Source organism: Rhizoctonia solani, chromosome 14, assembly GCF_016906535.1.
Source record: "Rhizoctonia solani chromosome 14, complete sequence".
In the NCBI taxonomy this organism is placed as follows: Eukaryota; Fungi; Basidiomycota; class Agaricomycetes; order Cantharellales; family Ceratobasidiaceae; genus Rhizoctonia; species Rhizoctonia solani.
In genome coordinates, this window is record NC_057383.1 from 1,455,093 (window position 1) to 1,480,086 (window position 24,994).

General features: G+C 48.1%; 9 protein-coding genes across 9 annotated transcripts; 6 read left to right on the plus strand and 3 right to left on the minus strand.

The window, feature by feature from the left end:
* Positions 1-574: 574 nt before the first annotated feature.
* On the minus strand, positions 575-2,901 carry RhiXN_11072 (Fungal specific transcription factor domain; the record flags this gene model as incomplete). Its single annotated transcript, XM_043330887.1, has 7 exons — positions 575-778; positions 835-960; positions 1,011-1,514; positions 1,567-1,865; positions 1,920-2,733; positions 2,786-2,804; positions 2,858-2,901. 7 exons carry the CDS (start codon positions 2,899-2,901, stop codon positions 575-577), a joined length of 2,010 nt encoding a protein of 669 aa, XP_043186232.1.
* Positions 2,902-4,000: 1,099 nt separating this feature from the next.
* On the plus strand, positions 4,001-7,453 carry RhiXN_11073 (vacuolar protein sorting-associated protein BRO1; the record flags this gene model as incomplete). The annotated part of the gene is made up of 10 exons (XM_043330888.1): positions 4,001-4,045; positions 4,105-4,240; positions 4,301-4,382; positions 4,447-4,870; positions 4,918-5,697; positions 5,752-6,111; positions 6,170-6,474; positions 6,525-6,898; positions 6,970-7,217; positions 7,244-7,453. The coding sequence occupies 10 exons, from the start codon at positions 4,001-4,003 to the stop codon at positions 7,451-7,453; spliced, it is 2,964 nt and encodes a 987-aa protein (XP_043186233.1).
* A 224-nt stretch (positions 7,454-7,677) lies between these two features.
* RhiXN_11074 (uncharacterized protein) lies at positions 7,678-8,139 on the minus strand (the record flags this gene model as incomplete). The annotated part of the gene is made up of 3 exons (XM_043330889.1): positions 7,678-7,897; positions 7,958-8,013; positions 8,092-8,139. The coding sequence occupies 3 exons, from the start codon at positions 8,137-8,139 to the stop codon at positions 7,678-7,680; spliced, it is 324 nt and encodes a 107-aa protein (XP_043186234.1).
* Positions 8,140-8,446: 307 nt separating this feature from the next.
* Positions 8,447-14,329, plus strand: RhiXN_11075 (Fungal specific transcription factor domain; the record flags this gene model as incomplete). The annotated part of the gene is made up of 11 exons (XM_043330890.1): positions 8,447-8,502; positions 8,557-9,362; positions 9,419-9,717; positions 9,772-10,272; positions 10,326-10,451; positions 10,504-10,522; positions 12,365-12,988; positions 13,043-13,341; positions 13,395-13,895; positions 13,948-14,073; positions 14,126-14,329. 11 exons carry the CDS (start codon positions 8,447-8,449, stop codon positions 14,327-14,329), a joined length of 3,561 nt encoding a protein of 1,186 aa, XP_043186235.1.
* Positions 14,330-15,439: 1,110 nt separating this feature from the next.
* On the plus strand, positions 15,440-17,544 carry RhiXN_11076 (Fungal specific transcription factor domain; the record flags this gene model as incomplete). Its single annotated transcript, XM_043330891.1, has 5 exons — positions 15,440-16,202; positions 16,250-16,557; positions 16,612-17,112; positions 17,162-17,287; positions 17,341-17,544. 5 exons carry the CDS (start codon positions 15,440-15,442, stop codon positions 17,542-17,544), a joined length of 1,902 nt encoding a protein of 633 aa, XP_043186236.1.
* Positions 17,545-17,788: 244 nt separating this feature from the next.
* On the minus strand, positions 17,789-18,816 carry RhiXN_11077 (uncharacterized protein; the record flags this gene model as incomplete). Its single annotated transcript, XM_043330892.1, has 8 exons — positions 17,789-17,931; positions 17,986-18,053; positions 18,105-18,168; positions 18,225-18,351; positions 18,402-18,446; positions 18,499-18,579; positions 18,643-18,712; positions 18,773-18,816. The coding sequence occupies 8 exons, from the start codon at positions 18,814-18,816 to the stop codon at positions 17,789-17,791; spliced, it is 642 nt and encodes a 213-aa protein (XP_043186237.1).
* A 1,125-nt stretch (positions 18,817-19,941) lies between these two features.
* On the plus strand, positions 19,942-20,936 carry RhiXN_11078 (uncharacterized protein; the record flags this gene model as incomplete). Its single annotated transcript, XM_043330893.1, has 7 exons — positions 19,942-19,985; positions 20,047-20,122; positions 20,175-20,255; positions 20,305-20,349; positions 20,400-20,523; positions 20,585-20,678; positions 20,729-20,936. 7 exons carry the CDS (start codon positions 19,942-19,944, stop codon positions 20,934-20,936), a joined length of 672 nt encoding a protein of 223 aa, XP_043186238.1.
* A 588-nt stretch (positions 20,937-21,524) lies between these two features.
* RhiXN_11079 (uncharacterized protein) lies at positions 21,525-22,359 on the plus strand (the record flags this gene model as incomplete). The annotated part of the gene is made up of 4 exons (XM_043330894.1): positions 21,525-21,662; positions 21,742-21,951; positions 22,035-22,203; positions 22,262-22,359. The coding sequence occupies 4 exons, from the start codon at positions 21,525-21,527 to the stop codon at positions 22,357-22,359; spliced, it is 615 nt and encodes a 204-aa protein (XP_043186239.1).
* Positions 22,360-23,063: 704 nt separating this feature from the next.
* Positions 23,064-23,820, plus strand: RhiXN_11080 (uncharacterized protein; the record flags this gene model as incomplete). The annotated part of the gene is made up of 3 exons (XM_043330895.1): positions 23,064-23,338; positions 23,420-23,561; positions 23,617-23,820. 3 exons carry the CDS (start codon positions 23,064-23,066, stop codon positions 23,818-23,820), a joined length of 621 nt encoding a protein of 206 aa, XP_043186240.1.
* Between the last annotated feature and the right edge of the window lie 1,174 nt (positions 23,821-24,994).

Here is a 24,994-nt window from a genome sequence, read left to right on the forward strand (position 1 = left end):
ACCTCCGTCATAAACTACTCTCGACATCACTCCAGTAGCATCTGATATAAAATTCAAGAGTTGACCACTGCTGAACAGCCCATCGACTCATTCCTTTGGAGTTTACGGCAGGGGCACGGTTTTGAGATTTTAGCCTTATCGGACCGACGGAACTGAGTACTGGTGAGAGAGCACAGCTGCCGCCAAGAGGGTATTGAATAAGCACGACCCACCGAGATGCTGCCCAAGGTTCCGACAACATTTACTACCTTTGACATTGGTGTTTCAGGCGAACTTGTAAGCCATCCAAGAGACGTCTTGCACGGGGAGCCTCAGCTTGGCTGCAGGGTCGCAAACCCACTATGACCGTCATGACCGAGATAGCGTCCTTACTTTACCTTTTCGAGAAACGGACAATTGCGGGTGAATTACGGCGCACTAAATTTCCGTAATTCGCTCTTTTTCTCCAGAAATTTGGATCAAGTACATATAGCGTTTCGATGTGCTACATGAGCTGATTACGTATACTTGAGTATTGACGATAGGGATAAATTTCATAAACACGTACTCCAGTCATTATGTTGCAATTGCCAGCTTACATGCCTGTGACTCGATAAGTAGCCACCCTTACATCTGACCAAACTGCGGCTCGACCCTCTGAATCGGCCCTCATCCACACGTCAAGAAGTGTATTCAGCGCTTCGTTCCCGCAGAGACCGGGAGTTGCCACCTCTTGTAGGCCGAACATTCTCCGATGGATCACAGCCTGATCCTCTTTTCTATATGCCGAGGCGCCTACCTATCGGTATATGCCCATAAGCTTAGGAGTTGTTAAGGATTTGGTTCAATGCTTACAACGATCATAGGAATGCATAAGAAAGAATCAGGCATACGACCGGCCCTTACACTTTCTACCAATCGCACAAACGATTCGACAAGTTTCATTATTTCAAGGTCATCGGTACGCCTCCGGCACAAAACCTTCGAAATCCAATAAGCTAATTGAATTGAAGTCTGAAATAGGGGCTAACCATGTAGAGATAAACGTGCATCGCTATTCGCCAACCCTCTTTAATGATATACTTCCATATCGTAAACAGAGAGTCATCCGATGATTCACAGTGCCCCCATGCATCTTCAATTTCACTCGCAATTTCGTTGACTATATCTTGACTACCAGAAGATTGCAAGTCCGGACCCTCTGATAGTATATTAATCCGAGCCAACAATATGATGTACTGGTCCGAGATCCCGTGCAGCCATCGTAAGCCGTAGTGCTTATCTGTGATCTGTGGAAGGATATCTGGTGGGTAAGTAACATCGTAGCGCATGATCGTTGGACGTCCTGTCGTAATGCTGAGGACGATGTCGTTTGCTGCGAAATGTCGAAGGTTTATACCTGATGCAAGCACTCTTGGAAGGTTGACAGGCTCTCCTGGAGGCTCGGGACAAGCCCTTCGAAATACTGGCGCAGAAGCTTCCATCAACATTAGGGCGCTTGATAGCGCACCACAGTATCGCTGAATCAGAGTAACCTATCAATGTAATAAGATCCAAGGGATGAAAGGCTTAAATAGTAGTACTCACTTCCATCATGAGGTCCAGTGCCTCTAAGGCATTTTGCATATCCATTTTACGGTCATCGTTGGGCTTGCGTGATGTGAACCTCCCTATCTTTTCGTGTGCTTCGATGCGGAGAAACGACACCAGTGATAACATCCTACTGTTAGGATTGATGGTTTTGCCCAACGTTCCGATGACATTCGCAAGTAGAATGACCTTCGTTCGCTCGCCTCGTGAGCGCATGAATTGTTCAATAATGCTATTCTTAAGTAGATCCACAACGCTACGAGGGTCAAAGACAGCAAGGTTCACCCATCGAGCATCTGTTCATGGCTAAGATTAACAATTTCAGTTATCATAAATGGACGACAACTTACAGCATTGTAAAACAAACGGCAGTGCATTGTCCTGCGTATTTGGATCCATGGTCGGAGCAATCCACATTTCCTGTTCGATCTCACTCTCATCGCTTTCAAACTCTCCATCCTCGTCGACTTCGATTATATAAGCTGATTGGCGCGCTGTGGATAAAAGTCGAGTGCTAGTTGAGAGTTGTCCCGAGTCAAGTGTGGTGAGCTCTCTTCGAGAATGTCCAGGAGCTGCTACTGGTTTTGTATCCCAAAATTCCAGAGCAGAAATATTGTTTCCACTCAATCTAACAGAGTACTGTCCCAAATTTCTGAAAGTGTGTGGACTGGTCCGATTGGTATCCAATGAAAGGTTCGCCTTTGGAATTAATGAACTAGATGTCCGAAGATTCAATGAATGTTTAATAGCGGGGTCTTGAGCGGTATTTATGGAGTTAGGACTCTCGGAGGTTACTGAAGCTGATACTTCCGAAGACATATTGCCGGAGCTATTTGGTCGGGACACGGACTCGTCTGAATCTGGTTGAGGTGTATTGGAAGTTGGTGGAGTCACATTGTTGGATTGGTCCAAGCCATGAGTATCTTGTGCCGCTTCGAGCAATAAGTCTGAGGTAGGGATTTCTTTAAGAGAAAGAGGTTTATCGTGTAAACTAGCCAAACTTTTATCTCGAGAATTTTTATCCACGGTAGTTGCTTGCCTAGGACCACCAGAAGATGTAGCCTTAGACCGCCTCATAACGCCCTTGCTATCGGGATTTTCGAACGGGGCGTACCCTTCGCATTCGAATTTACCCTTTTCGCATCTGAAGCAAGTAGGTTGACGCTTTTAAAGATATTTAGCTTCCTACCCAAATCTCCCAACGTACATAGCCAACCTCATCGCATTTCTTCTTCCTTTAGTCAAGATAAGATCCTGCTCTGGGTCACGGCCATTCTCTAACACTTACCTACGCTTGCAAGTGTAGCACCCGGCTGTGGATCTAGAAAGCATAGGTTGGGTGGAAGTAGCCGTTTCGAGAGATCGCGAGCTATTTCACTAAACTAGGGTTCAGGGAGTGGGCTAGGGTAAGATGTTACAACCAGGTAGTTCGCAAAGTAGATCACCTAAATAACGGAAGGCGAGAATTATAGCCTGAGGAAGCCATGCGTTCATTGCAAAGTATCTGAGCGGTCCCGAGACTATCCCTATATTCATGTAGAACCCCTTGTGTTGGTGCGTTGAAAGTGATCGGGTTACACGTTGCGGTTGGGCTGTGATCGAGGCATGTGCATATTCGCCGTTCTTTGGGGTTAGTATTAAATTAAATAGAACATAGCGCACAAGCCTAGAGCATAAGAATACCTGTGCTTGCGCCGGGATACGTGGCCTTGATCACCATACAGCGCCACGATCTTCCATGCGGCAAACTCAAGGTGCCAACGCTTGAGCCGAGGACATCAATCCCGGATGGTCAGGAGAGTACGATGACATAAGGTACAGAGAATGCAGTATATCCTAGTTGGTGGGTGGCCTAAGGCTGTTAGGATATTACCTTGCAATACCAAAAAATCAAGCCAATAGCCAAGTGTATAGCCGTGACAAGTATCGTCTTAACTCAAGCCTACAACAAGCCAATCAGATCGATCACTTCCTGTTTGTAAACGTTGTCTGTCTGATCTTTACAACAAATCACCTCCAACTTCGGTCCGATGTGAGCAAACAGCCAGAGTAGCTGTCTTTGTCTTCAGAATCATGACATATATCCATATGACACCCATATCTATCAAAGGATACTAAAACTTTCAGTTCCGGTGTACGGTTTATTGGAGCATACTTAATACAAAGGGGATTCCAGCCACCGAAGGCATACGTATCTGACATACATACATTGATTACCCTAGTAGAAGGGGCAAGAAATCCCTTATCATTCAACATAAGTGTCTTTTATAGTTTCTCAAGAACATCATGACCAATTAATGTCCAAACTGAAATCCTACGCCTCAGAGCAGTAAGACCCTGACTCAATTTGTCATTAATTAGCACAGAGGACCCTGAGACCCTAAAGCACTGTCATCTGCACGCTCCCCGCAGTTTCGACCGCCACCGCAATATGACCAGCCCTTGCATATCGATACCAAAGAAGAAGACGGATGAGGTGAGTGTCCATAAGTGACTTAAGCATACCCTTGAAATATTTAACACTATACTTTATAGGTGGACTGGACGTCACCCATTCGATCACTGATACAGCAGTCATATGGCGAAAGTCCGGATAACTATGCAACAGAGTGTGCTGCGCTTCAGAGATGCAGGCAAGATGCAGTCAGAGGAGCTGGCAGTGATTCAACCGGTACGTCTGTTATGTTTTGCAATCTTTCTGGCGGATCATTTACGCACTTTACGATGTCAGCGCGCGATCTATTGTACAAATACTTTGGTCAACTTGAGCTACTCGAGCTTCGATTTGCGGAGATAAGAGTGTCCTTCCCATGGTGAGCTCAGCATATGATTTAAACCCCATAGACGCGATACAAAGTCTTAATTAATTCATTACAGGTATGATGCATTCACCGGAAAGTTAACGACACAAACCTCTCTTGCATTTGAGAAGGCATCCATTATTTTCCAAATAGCAGCCACACACACATCCATTGCTGCATCTCAGAACCGCGCTGACCCAGAAGGTCTTAAACGGGCGATTCATTACTTTCGCACGGCCGCGGGAATGCTTACATACATAAACGACAACTTTCTACACGCTCCATCAACTGACTTGAGCAAGGAGGTCGTCAAGTTTCTTGTGGGTATCGCGATTGCGCAGGCGACAGAAGTGGTATACGAGAAGCTCGTAGAAGAGAAGAAGGCATTAGTAACCAAGGTTGCATCCCAAACTGCGTATTTGTACAATGCGCTGCAGGAGGATGTGAAGGAGTTTATGGGCAGAGGAATATTCGACCGCAATTGGGTTACTCTTATCCAGGTACGCATCGGTTCACATGTTGATAGCAAAGACTCACTTTCGAGTAGATAAAAGCCAAATACTTTGCTTCTCTCACTCAGTACCACCGTGCCCTCACAGATGATAGCTCAGGCAAACACGGCGATGCTCTGGTCCGGTTCCAAATCGCTGAAACTCATGCCAAAGAAGCTCACCGACTTGCACAATCGTTTACCCCATACTTCGTGGTCACCCTTACACCAACCATGCCTTCAGACGCTGGAGTTGCCATTCTCGAGCTCACCAAGTCTCATCTGGCGCTATGTACAGAGCACAAAAACACTGCTCAAAAGGACAACGACTTGATTTATCACTCTATCCTACCTTCCGAGGCGTCGCTCCCCGTGATCGACAAAGTGAGCGTTGCTACTCCGATTCCGATTCAAGAGGTCTACGGAACACCCGAAGTCCAGAAGGTCATCGGACCTGATTTGTTCATCCGTCTAGTTCCATTAAGCGTGCACGAAAGTGCTTCCGTCTATTCGGAAGAAAAGGCCAAACTTGTACGTGGCGAATCCACGAGGGCGGAGGAAGCGGATGGGGACTTGCGCGCAGGATTAGACTCGCTGGGATTACCTGGGGCATTGGCCAAGTTCAGAGAGATGGCTGAAGGAAGCGATGCTGATGCAGAGAGCGCTGTGCCGCAACAAATATGGACATGGAAGGAAGAAGTGGAGAACAAGGAGAGCGAGAACCCCACAGAATCAATATTAGCACAGCTAGAGAAGCTCAAAGCGGAAGTGGATGCGGATCTCGCAACTGTCTCCAGAGAGCTGGAGTTGGAATCACGAGAGTGTGAGAGTATGAGGGTAGGTTTACTCGGACTCCGGTATGGTTTTAGGATTTCTTACGCGATTACACAGGTTAAATACGAACACCTCTGGACCCAAGAGCCTTCAGCATCTCGCACTGCTGCCCTTCGTCAAGAACTCAAGTCTCACCGAGAAGCATTTGCTGCAGCGGCTTCGTCAGACGGACAGGTTTTATCGCTCTGGCAGAGTACTAAGCCTGGGCTCGATATTCTTCGTAATAACCCAGCTTCATTGTTCCAACGCGTGGACAGCGAGCCCGGGAGCCTTCTCGATTTAGATGAAGGCGCGAACGTAGACACAGACGAATCCAATGCGATCAAAGCTCAAATAGAAGATATCGATGAGATACTCGGGAGACTTAACAAGATCAAACGGGAAAGAGGAGAAGTCTTGAAGGATCTCAAAGAAAAGGTTCGATAATAATTTATTTAACTTAGGCTTCGATCCATGTGTTGAGCCTATGGTATAGGTCCAAAACGACGATGTCTCCCACTTGCTATTACTGAACCGCCGCTCTGGTCCGGCAGTCGAAACTGCACTCTTTGCATCGGAGCTGGAAAAGTTCCGCCCATACCAATCTCGGCTCGCATCAACTGTGCACCACCAGCAAGCAGCCCTTCAAGAGGTTGGGAATCTGCTAAAACGACTGCAAAACGAGCGCGGGCGTAGTGCATGGGCGAAGAAGTGGGAAGCTGGAGAAAAGAAACGCAAGGATGCAATCACAAGGATCGCTAGGGCGAGAGAGGGTTGGGTTGAAGTTCGGGAAGGAGCTGGGTGAGGATTTTGATTTAACTTCACGGTGGCTAGTGCTGATAATCATGCAGAAAAGGGATACAATTTTATCAGGATTTGGCATCTATGGTCTCGGCGCTCAAGCGGAACGCTATATCTTACACGTCTTCACGTAAGGCAGAAAGGGATCGTCTCGCCTCAGAGATTGAAGTCCAGAGGCGGCTTTCTGCTCCTGCAGTACCCCCTCCTGTCCCGCCTCCACCTAGTACCCAGCCACGTTCGCCTACCCTTGAAGGTGCGATGGGTGGACTGAATCTTGGGTCAGGGACAAATTCGGGGTGGTCTCAACCTCCCCGGCCACCAAGTCAATCGTTCCCGCCCCCACCGCCGCAACGTCCAGCATATGCTTCACCAGCCCCGCCCCACCCCCGCCTCCACAGCAATATCAATCCTTCAATGCACCCGGGTACCCAACTCCTCCACCCCCACCCCCACAGACTCAACGATCCTACCCCCCACCTCCTCCTGCGGGCTCAGGGTATTCGTCTCCTGCTCCTCCACCAGATCCATACGCAGGCCTCGGCTCAGCGTTCTCGACGACTGCACCCACGACCGCTAGCCCGTCACCGTACCCTCCCCCCCCCTCCCCCAGTCGACAGAGTACGTACCCTCCCCCGCCACCCCCTGCTCGACAAGGAACGTATCCTCCTCCAGTGGGTCAAGCTCAGAGCCCGTACCCGCCCCTCCACCTCAAGGTCAACAATACGGCGGGTATGCACAATATGGTCAGCCGAGTCAATATGGTCAACAGCCGCCTCAGCAGTACGGGCAGCAACCACCCCAGCAGTATGGTCAACAATATGGTCAGCAGCAACCGCAGTATGGCCAGCAACAGCCCCAGTACGGGCAACAACCGCAGTACCAGGGGGGAATACCTCCTCCTCCACCTCCAGTAAATTATTCCTCCCCACCTCCAGGAGGGTATAATAATACCTATGGAGGACAAGGTTACGGCCGATAGATAGATCAACTGGATTTGGATGTGCTTCTACTTTCTTGAATTTATCGTAATGTGAACCGATAGAACTGTGGGCCTATACCAATTGATAAAATGACATTAAGCTCTCGACCCAACGATCTAAGGCAAAGATAAAGTTGACATCTATTACTTTTAGCACAATCGTTACACTTGGTCGCCCATTAGTCTTGGTTCACGGGCATTGTGCTTATCCTACACTCACCAGGTCACTGGACTAATGACGAAACCCTTTTCCTAAGATGATCCCATTGCTGTTTCCAATCCCACTGGCTCCCGAACTGATGTGCATTCATAACGGCATTCTCGATCTCTTGGTTCCATCGCTGTCGAACAAGATCACGGAACGGCGATCTATGAATTCTGGCCGATGCAGGAACCGGGCCAGGTACTGGGGGCTTCAGCAATTCGGTCGAGAGTATGTGTAGACTAGGTTTAAGGCAGAGCATTAGTCAATAATATTTAATGGTAAATACATGCAGGGCTTACTCTTTGGTCAGCCCATTGGTCCTAGTCTCGAAAGTCCGAGAGAATCCGTAGTAGATCTAGCAGAAATATACCTGTAAGAAACTTGTGCACACATACACGGAATGCGGGTGTTAGCAGGGGAGTGTAATACTCACTGCGGAGGCGGTTAGGCCCCCGGCCACAGTGCCCATGAGAAATGACATGGTAGTGAGATTCTACAGTTGGCCAATAAGCGCGCACGCGGCAATTCGACTCCCCAAGCTTAGCTAATGTATTTCCCAAACATCCAATCCTGAGCTGATCGTTCAGTCTACGTGCAACAATGCAAAGACTCAGCACGGGTTGTGCACGGGGCTCGGGTACAGTAATAACTATAGGTAACACCATCAGCTCGGATAGATTTTATCCGTCCATCCGAGGCCTGCTGAGCTGCGGAAGGGATATCGCTCCACAAGAGGATCCACTCTCGGTACAGACTAGACGATACGACTACAGCTCTGTAGCTATATCATGACCATTCGGTCGACAGCTAGATCTTCTACTGGGTGCTACACGTGTAAACGCAGGTGAGAGCTCATACGCCTACTAACACTCGGATTCTCTCAACTCATCCAAGGCAGGAAGAAGAAATGCGATGAGCAAAAGCCTCGTTGCCTCAGATGCACTAGTGGTGGCTATCAATGCGGAGGATACCCGACGTTTGAGAACAGAATACGGCAAGTCACGTTCGGTCCGGCCGCAAATACGGGCCCGAAGCAGTCATCTAATGGTCCGGGGCCCTCGACATCTACTATAGCACCGGTATTTTCTCCAAACAGAGAGTTTGAACTAGCCGCCTTATCGAACTTGTCCGACGGCGCCTCATCTGGTTTATCAGAAGGCTATCGGGCTCCGATTAGGGATTTCCAACCCAACAGCCGGACCCCGGTGGTCGAGTCTGTCGTATCACAGGAGCCGTCTTCGAAACTGACTTCCTATCCGGACAATGATGAGTTCGTAACTACAGATACGATTAACAGCGATCCCAGAGCCCTCGGTCTCTACCGGGAACAGCCTTCCTTGGAGCCGCCACTTGGCTCGTCCTCGAGTTTACCTTCATCCTCAAGGCCCCTGCGCGATTCGTCTATTACAGACTCTGACTCTTCCATCGCCTCGACTTCCGAGCAAACAAGTCTACCCAACTCCGTGTTTAGCCTCGCTCACCCAGACGGACAAAGTCCCAAACTAGCTGAAACGGGTCCAAACAGTAAGCCCATTGGTCTCCCGGACGGACCGAGTTGGCCATCTATATTGTGGGGCGAAGACGAGGACTCAGCAGCGAATGATGACGATGACGACCCTGAAGGCATCAGAGCCATCATTTGTAGATCGCCCACGCCTGATCCCAACACTCGAAGCAATGCACTGCCGTTCGTACTCCAAGCCTGTAAGTAAACTAGCCATGTTTCGAGGGGTCGACGTATTCAGCTCTCGCCTCTCAAGACGCCCATTGGGTGAAGTTTGTCGCCTTCGAACCCTTGAAAGTTGCGAGCATGATCAGAGAAGGCGTGTTCATGCAGTTTGCAAGCTCACCTGAAGTTCGAACAAGGATATGTCTGATTGCGAATGTCATCGGCAGGCTAAGCAATGTTCCAGAGCTTGGTCACAGGGAGATGTCGATTGTGGGGATGCTTCGAACTCAGGCTCACCAGCACATCGAAGACTTCCACTCCGAAGGACCTGCCGTTGAACGGGCGAGAGACATGCAGAACGCACATAGGGTGCTGGACAGCATGATGGAGGTAAGCAAAATGCTATGAAACTTTGAGGCGAACCCTGAATGAGTCTGAATATAGATAGTTTTGATTGATCGATACTCGAGCCCTCTGTCCAACATAGTCGCGCTTATGAAGGCTGCTGCGCCAGTATTTCGGCGGGCTTGCCCAGAGTCTTCCAATCAGCTCGTCAACCTACCGAACATACTCACCTCACCCGGGCTGAATCTTCAACACTTTGCAGCAACCGATGTGATCGTAAGTCTTGCTACAGCACGACCAATGCTCTTCAAGTACGATGTCAAGTGCACACCCGAGACGTATGCTCAGCTACTCAAAGGGGACTATGGACTTCGTTGGCTGCATGGAGCACCCGACCACTTCATTGTCTTGGTGGCCTGGATAAATGCGCTATATGAAGAGTATGGGACTAACGTGGACCCTATGTACATAACTGAGATCGAGAGTCAAACACGGAGCACAAACATCAAGATGGACCCCGCATCTGAGGCCATCCTCCTCGTTCTGAGGCTTGCGGTACAAGAATGTTGGCGCCAAGCAGTTTTAGTTTATCTATATACGGTGAGCATAGCAGAGTTGATCATTCTGACCTGAGGCTGATACCCAGGAGCCAGATTCTATGCGGGGCTCAAGCTGACGACCCGAGGGTTATGAGAGCCGTGAGATCTTTTGTGTATATATTCGATGGCGTAAAGCCTGGAAGAAACCCTGACTCTTTCTTATCCATTCCAATTATGACGGTATGTTGCACCTATCGACACCTGACAGGCTTATCGACGGTACGCCCTTTAGGTCGGATGCTTCGCGCACCGTGAGCACGACCGTAAGATAATTCGTCAACGGCTACTTGGTCTCCGAGAATCTAGTAATTGTGGCACTACTTGCTATGAATGCCTAGGGGTATTAGAGGATGTTTGGGCAAGAACTCGAGCTGAAGATCGGCCAGCAGTCTGGTCGGATCTAAGGTTAGCGCATTTGAAAATTACAAGGCTGTAAACAATTCGGGTCCTATGTGTAAGTACGGGAGCAAAGTCGCCTATAATCTAATTGTATTGAAATCAATATCAGATTCGTGGTAGGCAAGTTACCTGGTGTACAAGCCCCGTGCGCAACTTGAGCTTGTGCTGGGCCTTTGCAATTTTTGAGGCAAAGGAGGCGTCATTCATTGCCCATGAACTGGCTATGGAGCGGTGATTTCCCCGGCGCCCAGGCCGCTTTTTATACTAAAGGTTAGCTTTCTGGACCTAGCTATAGAGAACGAGATCGAGTGGTCGAAGTTGGAAGTTGTCTACATTTTGGGCTTGCATTTATGTATATAAAGTTTAATTTACTTAATATGAGCTCGCCATGGCCCTGCGTACGTTTGACGTCGCTGCTCAAGTTGACACGCAAGGAATAACCGGGCGGACAATTCATATGTGTAAGCTGACTGACGGAGTCCGGGGGCCAGAGACGGCGCCAGGTCGCGATTTTCTGTCATTTTCTCCAAGTTAATTAGCCTACAATAATACCGGAGTAAAAAAAATTGGCCGGAAGTTACCAAGACAAGGGTGGGAAAACACGATTCTCAGAGATTTATAGATACATATTAGTATACAGAAAATATACAAATCAACCATCAGCTGGATGATTGAGAAAAGATAATAACGCCTAACTTACAATAACGAATCGCAAGACCAGTATACTGGTAGGCAGCAGAATGGTCCACATAATTGATGCAGTTATGTGTGTCAAGCTTATTGGTTTGAAGGTAGGGAGATGAACCACAACGATAATTAGACACTACCGCGAGCCACCAGCTCAAATATTACTTGACAAGGCTTCTCTAAGCTTGATAATGTAAATTGATTTGTATGAATGCGGTATCAGTACTTGTGTGTTGAACAAGTAATCGCAACTATCTCTATGCTTCTGGACTCCGTCAATCAGCTTACACATATGAATTGTCCACCCGGTTATTCCTCGCGTGTCAACTTGAGCAGCGACGTCAAACGTACGCAGGGCCATGGCGAGCTCATATTAAGTAAATTAAACTTTATATACATAAATGCAAGCCCAAAATGTAGACAACTTCCAACTTCGACCACTCGATCTCGTTCTCTATAGCTAGGTCCAGAAAGCTAACCTTTAGTATAAAAAGCGGCCTGGGCGCCGGGGAAATCACCGCTCCATAGCCAGTTCATGGGCAATGAATGACATCTCCTTCAGATTGCTAGTGGGCAAGATAAAGAACGCTGAAGAATCATGTGCATGGTTGCTAAACATCCCCATATGCACCATTCAATCGTAATTCATCACGTGTACGCGATGCCTCACCCGTAAGACAACTTCGAAAAACGCTTGGGTGATTCCTTTGTACATTGCGGGTTACTTCCACGACCGCAACTCCATAGTCACCTCATGACCATCCGGTCCGCAGCTCGATCTTCTACTGGGTGCTATACGTGTAAACGCAGGTGAGAGCTCATACGCCTACTAACACTCGGATTCTCTCAACTCATCCAAGGCAGGAAGAAGAAATGCGATGAGCAAAAGCCTCATTGCCTGAGATGCACTAGTGGTGGCTACGAATGCGGAGGATACCCGACGTTTGAGAACAGAATACGGCAAGTCACGTTCGGTCCGGCCGTAAATATCTCGACATCTATTATAGCACCGGTGTTTCCTCCAAAAAGCGAGTTTGAACTAGCCACCTTATCGAACTCATCCGACGGCACCTCATCTGGTTTATCAGAAGGCTATCAGGCTCGGATCAGGGATTTCCAACCTGACAGCCAGACACCAGTGGTCCAGTCCGTCGTATCACAGGAGTCATCTTCGAAACCGACTTCGAATTCCTACCCAGATAATGATCAATTCGTAGTTACAGATATGTTTGAAAGCCATTGCAGAGTTCTCAGTCTCTACCAGGACCAACCTTTCTTGGAATCGTCATTTGGTTTGTCCTCGAAATCCCTGCGCGGTTCATCCGGATCCATTACAGACTCCGACTCTTCCATCGCCTCGACCTCCAGGCAAGCAGGTCTACCCAACTCCTTGTTCAGCCTTGTTCGCTCAGACAACCATAGCGCTAAAATAATCGAAACGGAGCCAAATAGTCAGCCCATTGGTCTCCCGGACGGACCGAGTTGGCCAACTATACTGTGGCACGAAGATGATGACTCAATAGTAAATGGTGGCAACGATGATCCTGAGGGAATCAGAGCCATTGTTTGTAGGTCACCCACGCTTGATCCTAACACTCGGAGCAACGCATTACCATTCGTACTCCAAGCCTGTAAGTTAGCCAGCTGTGTTCCAGGAGTTTGACGTATTCAGCTCTCCTCTCAAGACACTCATTGGGTGAAATTTGTCGCGTTCGAGCCCTTGAAGGTTGCAGGCATAATTAGAGAAGGCGTGATCATGCAGTTTGCAAGCTCACCTGAAGTTCGAACAAGGATATGCCTGATTGCGAATGTCATCGGCAGGCTGAGCAAGAGCCCAGAGCTTGGTCACAGGGAGATGTCGATTGTGGGGATGCTTCGAACTCAGGCTCACCAGCACATCGAAGACTTCCACTCCGAAGGACCTGCTATCGAACGCGCAAGAGACATGCAGAACGCACATGGGGCGCTGGATAGCATGATGGAGGTACGTTAAGACCTTGAGGCTTTGAGGCAGACACTGGACCAACCCAAGTGTAGATGGTCTTGATTCAGCGGTACTCGAGCCCTCTGTCCAACATAGTCGCGCTTATGAAGGCTGCTGCGCCAGTGTTTCGACGAGCTTGCCCAGAGCCTTCCGATCAGCTCGTGAACCTACCGAACATACTCACCTCACCCGGGCTGAATCTTCAACACTTTGCAGCAACCGACGTGCTCATAAGCGTTGCCACAGCACGACCAATGCTCTTCAAGTACGATGTCAAGTGTACACCCGAGACGTATGGTCAGTTACTCAAAGGGGACTATGGCCTTCGATGGCTACACGGAGCACCGGACCATTTTATCGTGCTGCTGGCCTGGATAAATGCGCTATATGAAGAGTATGGGACCAACGTGGACCCTATGTACATAGCCGAGATCGAGAATCAAGTGCGGAGCACAGACACCAAACTAGGTTTTGTGTCCGATGCTATCCTCCTTGTTCTAAGGGTTGCATTACAAGAATGCTGGCGCCATGCAGTTCTTATTTATCTATATACAGTGAGCATCAGAAATTTAGTCATTCTGATCGGAGCTTAATACTAGGCATGAGGTCCTGTGCGGAGCTCAAGCTGATGACCTGAGGGTCACGAGAGCCGTGAGGTCTTTCGTGCATGTAGTCGATGGTCTCAAGCCTGGGAGAAATCCCGACTCCTTCTTAATGATTCCAATTATGACGGTATGTTGCACCTATCAACACCCAACAGGCTTATCGACGGTAGGTCCTTTAGGCTGGATGCTTTGCGCACCGTGAGCACGATCGTAACATACTTCGTCAACGTATAATGGGCCTCCGAGAGTCCAGCAACCACGGCACTGCTAACCATGAAAGCCTACGAGTGCTGGAGGACGTTTGGGCAAGAACTCGAGCTGAAGATCGACCAGCAGTCTGGTCGGATCTGAGGTTGGCGCAATCGAAAATTGCGAGGTTATAAACAATTTGAGTTCCATGTGCAAGTGCGGGAGAAAAATCACTTATAATCTAATTATATTCATACCAATATCAGCTTCATGGTGGGTGAGCTACCTGGTACACAAGCTCTGTGCGCAACTCGAGCTTGCAACTGGGCCTTTGCAATAACTGAGGTATTGCAAACGGCAGTGGTGCGTGGTGGTGATGGTGATGGTGATGATCATGATGTCGTTTGATGGTTTCGAATTCAGATCCAACATGAGTTGCAGTGCTTAGAATGCCTCGACACCGAAGAGGTGAGTAAATCCATTGGCACATATGTCCACCGCAACTTTACATTTCTATTTTAATACTTCTGTTTTATTAAAAATTTGAAGTTGTAGCCACGCGTCTATGTATATCCGTAAACGCGGTGTGATTCTTGCGCGCCTCTTCGTTCTAAGCAAATGCCAAAAATAAAATGACATTGCTACTGCAAGAACACACCACAGGGCTTGCTTCGAGATAAGCAGGTGGGGATCCATAGAGGTCCTACAATTGGTCAATAAGCGCACTAATCCGCCTCCTTCTGCTTAGCAAATCAATTTGACAAGCATGCCAATCCCGACCCGGTCGGCTCCGATCCGTTCACTCTATCACACCACGACTTGGGCCTTGGCCAAAATTGTCACTTATAGCTAGGCTCACCCTACCCTGCGCTAGCAGGCAATACAAAGAATGTTGAAAGATTACGTGCATAGTTGATGAACATCCTGCATATGCATCTCATTCAATCATAATTCATCACGTGTTGAACAACATCTTAACTATAAAACCATTTGGCCAAGCCCCCAGCGTTCGAAAATTGCCCACAGGACTCCTTCCCCGCGCTGCAAGTTATCTGTATACCCAATAATATCTGTCAACTACAGCTCTGCTACCCGTTCCATGACCATCCGGTATGCAACCCGATCTACTACTGGATGCTACACGTGTAGACGCAGGTGAGACTTTATATGCTTGTCAAGCCTTGAAATGTCTCACTCAATTCATCCAAGGTAGGAAGAAGAAATGTGATGAGCAAAAGCCTCATTGCCTCAGGTGCATCAGAGGTGGTTTTGAATGCGAAGGCTATCCGGCATTTGAGAGAAGGATGCGGCGGGTTATGTTTGACTCAACCACAAGTACGGGCCCAGAGGAGTTAGCAAGTGGCCTTGGGCCCTCGGCGTCGACTATAACGCTGGCAGTTTCTCCAAGCAGTGAATCTGGGCCGACCGCCCTACCCGACCTGTCTGGAGACGCCCCAAGCTCATTTAGTTTACCGGAAATTTATCAGGTTACGATTCGGGATTTCCAACGCAGCAGCCAGACCTCAGTGGTCGAGTACAGCTCTGCCACTGTCAAGGATAATCTTGTATCACAGGAATCTTCTTCCGGATCCCAGCTGGTTCCCTGCTCTGACAACGATCAATTCGTGACCATAGATACACTTGACGGGCATTCCGAAACTCTCGGTTTATCTCAGGGCCAGCTTTCGTTACAGTCATCACCTGACTCAGCCTCGAGCCCGCCCTCATCCTCGAGGTCCCTGCGTAATTCTTTGATTACGTCTATCAGCACAGGCCCCGACACTTCCATTGCCTTGACTTCTGGACAAGCAAGTCTACTCAGCTCGCTTTTTAGCCTTGCTCGCTCAGACAGCCAAAGTCCCAAGCTAACTGAAACAAATCCGAATAATCAAGTCGTTGGTTCCCAGGATGGGCCGAGCTGGCCATCTGTACTATGGCATGAAGATGAGGACTCGGTAGCGAACGACGACAATGACGACCCTGAAGGCATCAGAGCCATCATTTGTAGATCGCCCACGCCTGATCCCAACACTCGAAGCAATGCACTGCCATTTGTGCTCCAAGCCTGTAAGTAAACCAGATATGTTTCGAGAGTTCGACGCATTCAGCTCCAGCCTCTCAAGATGCCCATTGGGTGAGCTTCATAGCGTTCGAGCCCCTGAAAGTTGCAGGCATGATCAGAGAAGGCGTGGTCATGCAGTTTGCAAGCTCGCCTGGGGTCCGAACAAGGATATGTCTGATTGCGAATGTCATCGGCAGGCTAAGCAATGTTCCAGAGCTTGGTCACAGGGAGATGTCGATTGTGGGGATGCTTCGAACTCAGGCTCACCAGCAGATCGAAGACTTCCACTCCGAAGGACCTGCCATTGAACGGGCAAGAGATATGCAGAACGCACATAGGGTGCTGGACAGCATGATGGAGGTAAGCAAAAGGCTATGAGAGTTTGAAGCAAGCACTGGACCAACCCAAGTGTAGATGGTCTTGATTCAGCGTTACTCGAGCCCTCTGTCCAACATAGTCACGCTTATGGGGGCTGCTGCATCAGTGTTTCGACGAGCTTGCCCAGAGCCTTCCGATCAGCTCGTCAATCTACCGAACATACTCACCTCACCCGGGCTGAATCTTCAGCATTTTGCCGCTACGGACGTGCTCATAAGCGTTGCCACAGCACGGCCTATGTTCTTCAAGTACGATGTCAAGTGTACACCCCAGACGTATGCTCAGCTACTCAAAGGGGACTATGGCCTTCGATGGCTACACGGAGCACCGGACCATTTTATCGTGCTTCTGGCCTGGATAAATGCGCTATATGAAGAGTATGGGACCAACGTGGACCCTATGTACATAGGCGAGATCGAGAGTCAAGTGCGGAGCACAAAGATCGAGCCAAATTTCACGCCCGATGCCGTCCTGCTTATTCTGAGGCTCGCGGTACAAGAATGTTGGCGCCAAGCTGTTTGCGTTTACCTCTATATGGTGAGTATCATAGAATTTATCCCGGCCAGAACCTAATATCAGATACGAGGTTCTGTGCGGAGCTCAAGCTGATGACCCAAGGGTCACGAGAGCCGTGAGGTCTTTTGTGTATATAGTTGACGGTGTCAGTCCTGGGAGAAATCCGGACTCTTTCCTCTTCATTCCAATCATGATGGTATGTGGCACCTATCAAGACCCCAACAGACTTATCGATGGTATATGCTCCAGGTTGGATGCTTTGCACACCGCGAACAAGATCGTAGCGTGCTTCGTCGGCGTATGATGGGCCTTCAAGAATGTAGTAATCCTGGGGCCGCCAGCTATGAATGTCTGGAAGTACTGGAAGATGTTTGGGAGAGGACTCGAGCTGAAGATCGACCAGCAGTCTGGTCGGATTTGAGGTTATCATATCGCAAAATCACGGGGGTATAAACTCATTGAGGGATTCTGCGTACGGGTACTAGAGAAGGGACATTTGCGAATGTAATGTATTTTATTGTCGGGTGCTAATAGTTGCATAAACATAGCGTTAGTTATACGTGTATTTAAGGCTTGAGGTATATTAATATTGTCGCACTAGAAGCAATTACAACACCGAAAGCCATAAGCCAGAAAATGAAACCAAACAAGTGAAACCAATGTACAAACGCCAGAACCCACTTCTGCAGCACCAGTTCTACACTTGAATAGAACGCTCGATCCTAAATTCACCGCTCGCATCATCCTCGACAAAATTCCACCCCGTTACGTCGTCCAGCTCATTGAGGTTGCAGGTCCAAATTGCGTCAGTCTCGACTTCACCACGCAACATTTCAGTAGCTAGTTCCATATAGTGTCAGAAATGAGAGGGCCTATAATATAAAGTACATATACCCTTGTAGTCACGAGTCACATAAGCGGTCAAGTTTGGAGTAAATTGAGCCGTAACGTTAGATCCGGAACTACAGGAAGACTTAGCTTTGTCCAATGGTAAGCAACATAATCTAACTTACCCAACTCCGGTCCATATAAGTGTAGGCTCATAGCGTTGGCTATACCCATCCCCTCGTACAAATCCTAAGATAATGCTTATGGTCAGAAACACCACGAGGTGATAGATTAGTTAAATATACCAATGCTGATGTTGGCGCGAGCATCGGTATTGTTCTTGCAAACAAGGAGCTTAGTTCCGCTGGCCTTGGTCACTTCTCCAAAGCGCTTTTGGCCAGGTTCACCCTGGATTCTGCTGATATCTCCACTCTATTAGAGTCTGTCAGCGCTTTACATGATACTGGGAGCATAGCTATCACCTTGACTTCCACCCAGGCACCGGAATCAACGAGGTTGTCTTGGTCCTGCCCCAAAAGGTCAGAAAAATAGGCTCATATAATATATTTACGAGCGTACAGTCTGGGAATAACCAAAAGCCAGCCGGGACCCATAGTGAATCGATGCTTTCGCATGGCCTTTGGCGCGGAAAGTGATGACCTCTGAACCGAATGATCAGTTAGTGAATGGCCCAACGGCGCATGTATTTGACTTGCTCCAAACAACTGGGAACTGGTCCTTGAACAACTTTGCTTTGCTGGGGGGCTCGAACACCATCATGACTGTGGTATCCCTAATAGACTTGTTTGTTAAACAGGTAGAAAATCAGATACAATCATCTTGATGTACGTACTTCTGGAGCCCATATGCATAGAAATGCATTGTCTTTGAGGCCATTTTGTGGTAGAAAAATTACAGAAGCTAAGGGGTTACGCGTGTAGTAATTGCACCTATAAAGGGGATTGATGCAAGTGCCCAAGGAGGATATGGGAACTTGAAGTAGCATCAATTCAGTCTTTTATAGCCCACTCGACCAATGCTAATACCATACATTATGCTATATCCATAGCTAAATATCGTGGGGCTTCGACATGATGCGAGTATGGTCGGATTCGAGTAACCGCTCGGGACCAGAGGCTGCGCACTGGATACGAGGGCGTTGACATTTTAGTGCCTTGATGTTCTCTTCTGCGTACCTGACGAGATTCCACCTGACAAAATCTGATCGGATGAAGCCTGCACCGGTTGCCTCACAAACCGACATCATTAATTCCCATGAATCATCTTGGAGCGCATCTCAATACTATCAGCGGATGCTCAGTGGCCGAAGTCGGATATGTCGGATGGGCATGTTAAAGCCGCTAGGCGCCCTCTCCGGGGATTCTGTTTAGAATGTAAGTGTACCGACCAACAAGAGCCGCCCCATATGAAGATTTGCAGCGCATTATGCACACCGACAATCCTATCGCATGAAGGTTGTGTTTTATGCTCAAGATTATGGGGAACAACTAGAGGCAGATATACTGCACTGGTAGTTAACCTCCACCGACTGCATCCACCCAAAGTCGTCTTCTGATTTTCCTGACTGGCTCGATAAGCGCCGACCTCGGCATAGCGCTTGCCGGCCACGGGTCAGCGCTCCAGCCGAAGGTCAACATCAAATGCAGGGGAACATAAACCAGGAACCATCCATCCATGTCAAGTTCCTGTTCAAACCATATGCCAGAGTGGCAGAGTTGTACCTCGTTAGGAAGAACGTAAGCATGATATGAACTTTGCCGGCTGCCGCACCTGGGCGCGTTATCCCGACGTTCTGTGCTGGTCAGCTCAAAGCCGGTGCGGCTATGAGGGTCCGATATTTGGACGAGGCACAGCTGTCTATGAACCTGTTTCTCGGATTCCATGGTACATTTCCTCTGGGGCGGCCGCCCGTATTTAAGTTGCTGGTTAGATCGATGCCTTGTATCCATCAATACTCCAGGCTTCACCAAAGAGTTTCAGTGCAGTCAATATCACTATACAATGGCCAGTAAGACACTCAACTTCTACGCTTACGGTCTCCAAAAGTAGGTAGATTTAGCGACTATCGCCCACCCTGGTCCTGATGCTAACACTGCTTTCATGAAGGGACACCAGCTTGATGCTCATGTTCGATCCCCCTAATAAATCAAACTTTTCAAAGATCAATTTCCTGTTGTCTGGAGTGAGTTGCTGTGAACTTCGATTCCATTACGGTCCTTCAACTTGAGATAGAGGTGATTACTTTCCGGGCGAATGGACATGCCAAGGCTACCGTGCATTACCACCAGCGTCTTGCTTTTGGATACGCCCAAACTGTGAGTGTATTCATCAACGTATCCAAACTCATATCGACTCTTCGAACAGGACAGGGATAACCTTGTCGACTCAGCTGCATGGGTGGAAGTAGTGGTAAGTCATCGATAAGTTTGGCGCTCCGCATACATCTAAGACTACACTAGAGCGGCGATATCAGCAGCATTTCGGGGGCTGGTCAAAAGCGATTCGGGAACAACTCTAAGGGTAATGGCACCAAGCTCCTTGTTTGCAAAAATAACACCGATGGTCGGGCAAACCTTAGCATCGGTTAGCAATGTTCGCCTTGTCGTGAGATATTGCAGCCACTCAACTTTCTTTTGAACATCAGGATTCCTGAGTGGAGATGAGTTTACCAACGCTACGAGCCCACACTGGTTTGGACTGGAACGCTACGAGCCCACACTGGTTTGGACTGGAGTGGGGTGAGTATAACGGTTAAAATAAGATTAAATTACTGAAGATTATTTTCCAGATCTAAGTCCAATATTACCGCCGCATTCACTCCAGTTCTTACAGCATACACCCGGGACTATAAAGCCACCGAAATGCTTCGCGGAGAGGTTGAGACGGATGCGATCTGGTCTTGCAACCTGAATCTGATTGATGATGTTACCGGGTGGCACTTGTTTGAGGACCAAGCAAGTGGTGCATTCACCATCGAGCCTGCGATTAGGCCATAATGGGAAATTTGATCTGGTGTATGATTTGTTTGCTCAACAATGGTTGTCTTCGTGCACTATTTTTGTATTGGTGATTTTCTGCAACAAGTCGGCTTATGTGGCTTGTTTTTCATGTTGGATGTCTTGTTAACTTTCCCCTAATGTATCACCTTACCCCTTAACACATTTTAGGTTTGCCAAACTATGCACGCCTGGTCTCCCAGTCTGCTCAGCCTTACTGATCGCTCTGGAGCTTCACATTCATAAAATGCTTCATAATGAGTTTATCACGCTGTTTTATATAAGTATACCTTACGGATGCAGGTGCGGTAATAAAACTAACTGCGTTGTGTGGCAATTGGCGCTTGCGAAATTGACGCATATGGCTGCATCGCATTACATAAGTGAGTCATTATATGTGGTCAGCCCCGTGGTTTCGATGGCCTTCCTGAAATCTGCTCAGCCTTACTGATCGCTCTGGAGCTTCACATTCAGAAAATGCTTTATAATGAGTTTCACGCTGTTTTATATAAATATACCTTACGGATGCAGGTGCGGTAATAAAACTAACCTGCACTGTGGCAATTGGCGCTTGCGAAATTGACGCATATGGGCTGCATCGCATTACATAAGCGAGTCATCATATGTGGTCAGCCCCGTGGTTTCGATGGCCTTCCTGAAACTTCACTGAACCCACGGCTTAATGCATACTCGATCCACGGGAGGGTGTACGACGTGCAGGAGAAAGTAAGTGTAAATAAAGAATGAATTCATCTCATGACCTTACCTTGACATACTGCCAGAAAGAAAAATGCGATGAAGTCAGTCTCCTATCAATATTTTCCTGCCTTCTCTGCCACTCGAACCTTCCCTTCCACACAAGGATAAAACCAAGCACCCTGTAGTTCCTTCACAGACTCTGGCTACCACCAAAGACCAAGCAAACGATAGCAACGCAGAACAAAATCACGAAAATATTGCTACGTATACCCAACAACTGAAAGAGTCGGATTCTTCCCAACGAGGCGATGCTCACGTGGGTCAAGCGGGTTCGGCGGTCTCGAACCCTCGTGGATCCCACATAATAACATCGTGATTGGATTTTCCGGAAATATCCAGACCACCGACAGTTTGGACAGTGTTCCTCGAGCATACATCGAACAGATTGACGATTCCTCGCCTAATGCTCACTCCAACCCTACTTCATCAGAGTACCTATCAAGCCCACCCTCTCATAACTCGTCTCAACGTCGTCCCTCAGCGTCTATAACCTTGAGTGATCAATCGTGTCGGAACCCTCGATCCCTTACTTCCGGACAAGCAAGTCTTTTTGATGCACTCTTTAGTCCGCTGGCCCTCAGAACGCGCCTCCGAAAGAAATCCTGCCGAAGACTATTACATTCCCGCCGATTATATCAAAAGGGCCCAATTGGCCTTCTCCTGAGCGGAGCAGTGACGACGATTTTGTGAAACCCGAAAAACGAGGACGAAGATTCCGAGGGTATCAAGCAAGCCATGTGTGTTACGCTCATCCCGGATGCGAACGTAGAGGCCAATGCCTACCATTCGTTTTGCAGAGTTGTGAGTAGCTCTTTACTGCATATGGTCGTGATACTGATTCTAGATTGAGATGCTCAATGGGTCAACTTCATGTGTTTGACCCAAAGAATGTGGTGCATGTGATTAGGGAAGTTGTTATTGCCCCAATTCTCTAGTTCACAAGAAATCCGAACTCGAGTGATTTTGCTCTCTAACGTGTTTGGGGCTCTCGGAAAGTCGCCAGTATTGAACTCGAAGATAAGGTCGGTAGTACCTATTTGAGCTCCGAGGCGCATCAAAGTATTGCCCGCTTCACTTCGGGAAAACCAAACACTCAGCGCGAAGTTGACATGATGAACGCGCTCAAATCAATAGACCTTATGATGGAAGTGAGAGCGCTTTCTTTTTTCTCGTCGGCCGACATCTCACAAACGCCAAGGTCATTCTATTGCGCCGCTTGGAGGCTCTATATCCACTATCGTTGGACTGATGGAAGCAGCCGCACCAGTATTCCAGCGAGCGTGCCCGGATCCGCCCGGGCATTTAATTAATCTACCTAGTATCTCATTTCTCCAAGCATCAACCTTCGTCATTGCGGAAACCGACATTATGACAGCTACACTTCTCGCTCGGCCCATGTTTATTCGATACAACGTCGTCTATACACCCGAAATCAACGAGCTATTTTACGGCCCAACAAGCTGGTCTGCATTGGCTTCATGGCATCCGGATCAGCTTATTATTCTGCTCGCTTGGATCAATATGCTTTATGCAGACTTTGGGACCAACGCAGACCCCCTTCTTGTCTCCCAAATCGAGATGGAAGTGGAGAAAGTCAAAATTACCCCAAGCACCTCGGATGATCCTGTCTATACTATTCGCAGGTTCGCAGTTCAGGAGTGTTGGAGGCTTGTGGTGTACATACACCTCTATGTAGTAAGTACCCCTCGAATTCAATGTTCTAGGCCTAACAAGACTGCAGACAATATGTGGTGCTCATGCAGAAGACCCTCGCGTAGTAAAATTCGTCAAAAGATTATGCGATTCCTTGGGGGAGTCAAGCCTGCGCGTAACGTTGATACCTTCTTGTCCCTCCCAATTATGTTTGTAAGTACAATTCTCGAACAAAATCAAAACCTGTTCTTAACATTGTGTCCTCTAGATTGGAACTTTTGTCAGCCGAAAACAGGATCGCGACTTGCTATTCCGCCGTTTAACCACTATGCAAGAGTGCACTATGCCTGGTCGCGCAGGCCACGATTGTCTGATGATTTTGTGCGATATCTGGAGAAGGACAGAGGAAGAGCAACGACCAGCTACATGGGCTGACCTGAGGATCTCTTCTCAGACGGTTGCGGGTGTATAAGTGGATTTCGTAGGGGTTTGGTATTTCGAAACCCATGGAATATTCGATATCTCTTGAATACCGGGAATGGGTACATGCTGTGTCGCTTTCAACATTTGTACACTATATAGCTTTCTCACGGCAATCATCTCTGACGCTGGCTCGAAGGTTGCACTGTACAAGGTTATAATGCTGAAAATCAGTGCGCGTGTTTGAGTGAGAATTGAGCTGAAGGCAAGATCAATACATACTGATTTTAGGTATCAATTCTTCCATAGTCTGATTCATGCTGAGAGAGGCATACTAACATTGTAATTTTCAGACCATATCCTACTGAAAAAAGGAATCTTTTACTGATGTACTGATTTTCAGGATCTTATCACACCACAGTGTTGGAGACAGTTCAATCCAGTAGTTGTGTAATCTGCATGGCTCATACTGGTATTGGCTGCATTAGCAATACACCTCGACGTCCATCTCCAGCGAACTCAATACTTAACCGCCGATTTCTGTCAACTGGCCGAACTGTATTGGTGCGCTAGTCGAATAGTCTGGAACCGCTCCGATTCATCAATCACCCAACATCACCCAGCCTGGGAGCTCCGTATCATTTCAGTGTCTAGACTCATGCACCAAGTTTCCAAAAGCTACAATCTCTCGGGGAATCTCGACACAGGCCACCTTGAAGCAACGTGCTGGGCCGCTTCTGCACGACCAAGTGGCCAGACGCATATAATAGCTTCATACTAAATTACTGACTCGTGTGACCGATCCCCCCAAATTTGGACTGGATTCTATTAGACACAATGTCCAGGCCTCGAACTTCTTGGAGAGTTCCTGCCGTCCCGCCGCGGCTCAAACGGGTGTATCTGACGATGCAAGTTTTGCTGGAATATAGCCGCAAACACAAATGTCACCCGTCGAAGATGTGGCGTATGTGGCGTATGGACGGCTCCAATAAATAGCAGTTACTTAATATCGTCAATGATCTTAGTGTATGAGGATTTTCCGTTTGGATATGATTCTCCTTGACCTTGGCAAGTTTATCCGATGTTGGCATCCAGAAATGGACTGCAAAATGATCGTAAAACTCTCGGAGTACCGATTTGTCATGGTTGTGGCTCGCTGTTGTTGCAAAGAATGCATGTGATGGACACAGTCGCAGGGTCACCATAGCCGAACTATAGTATACAAA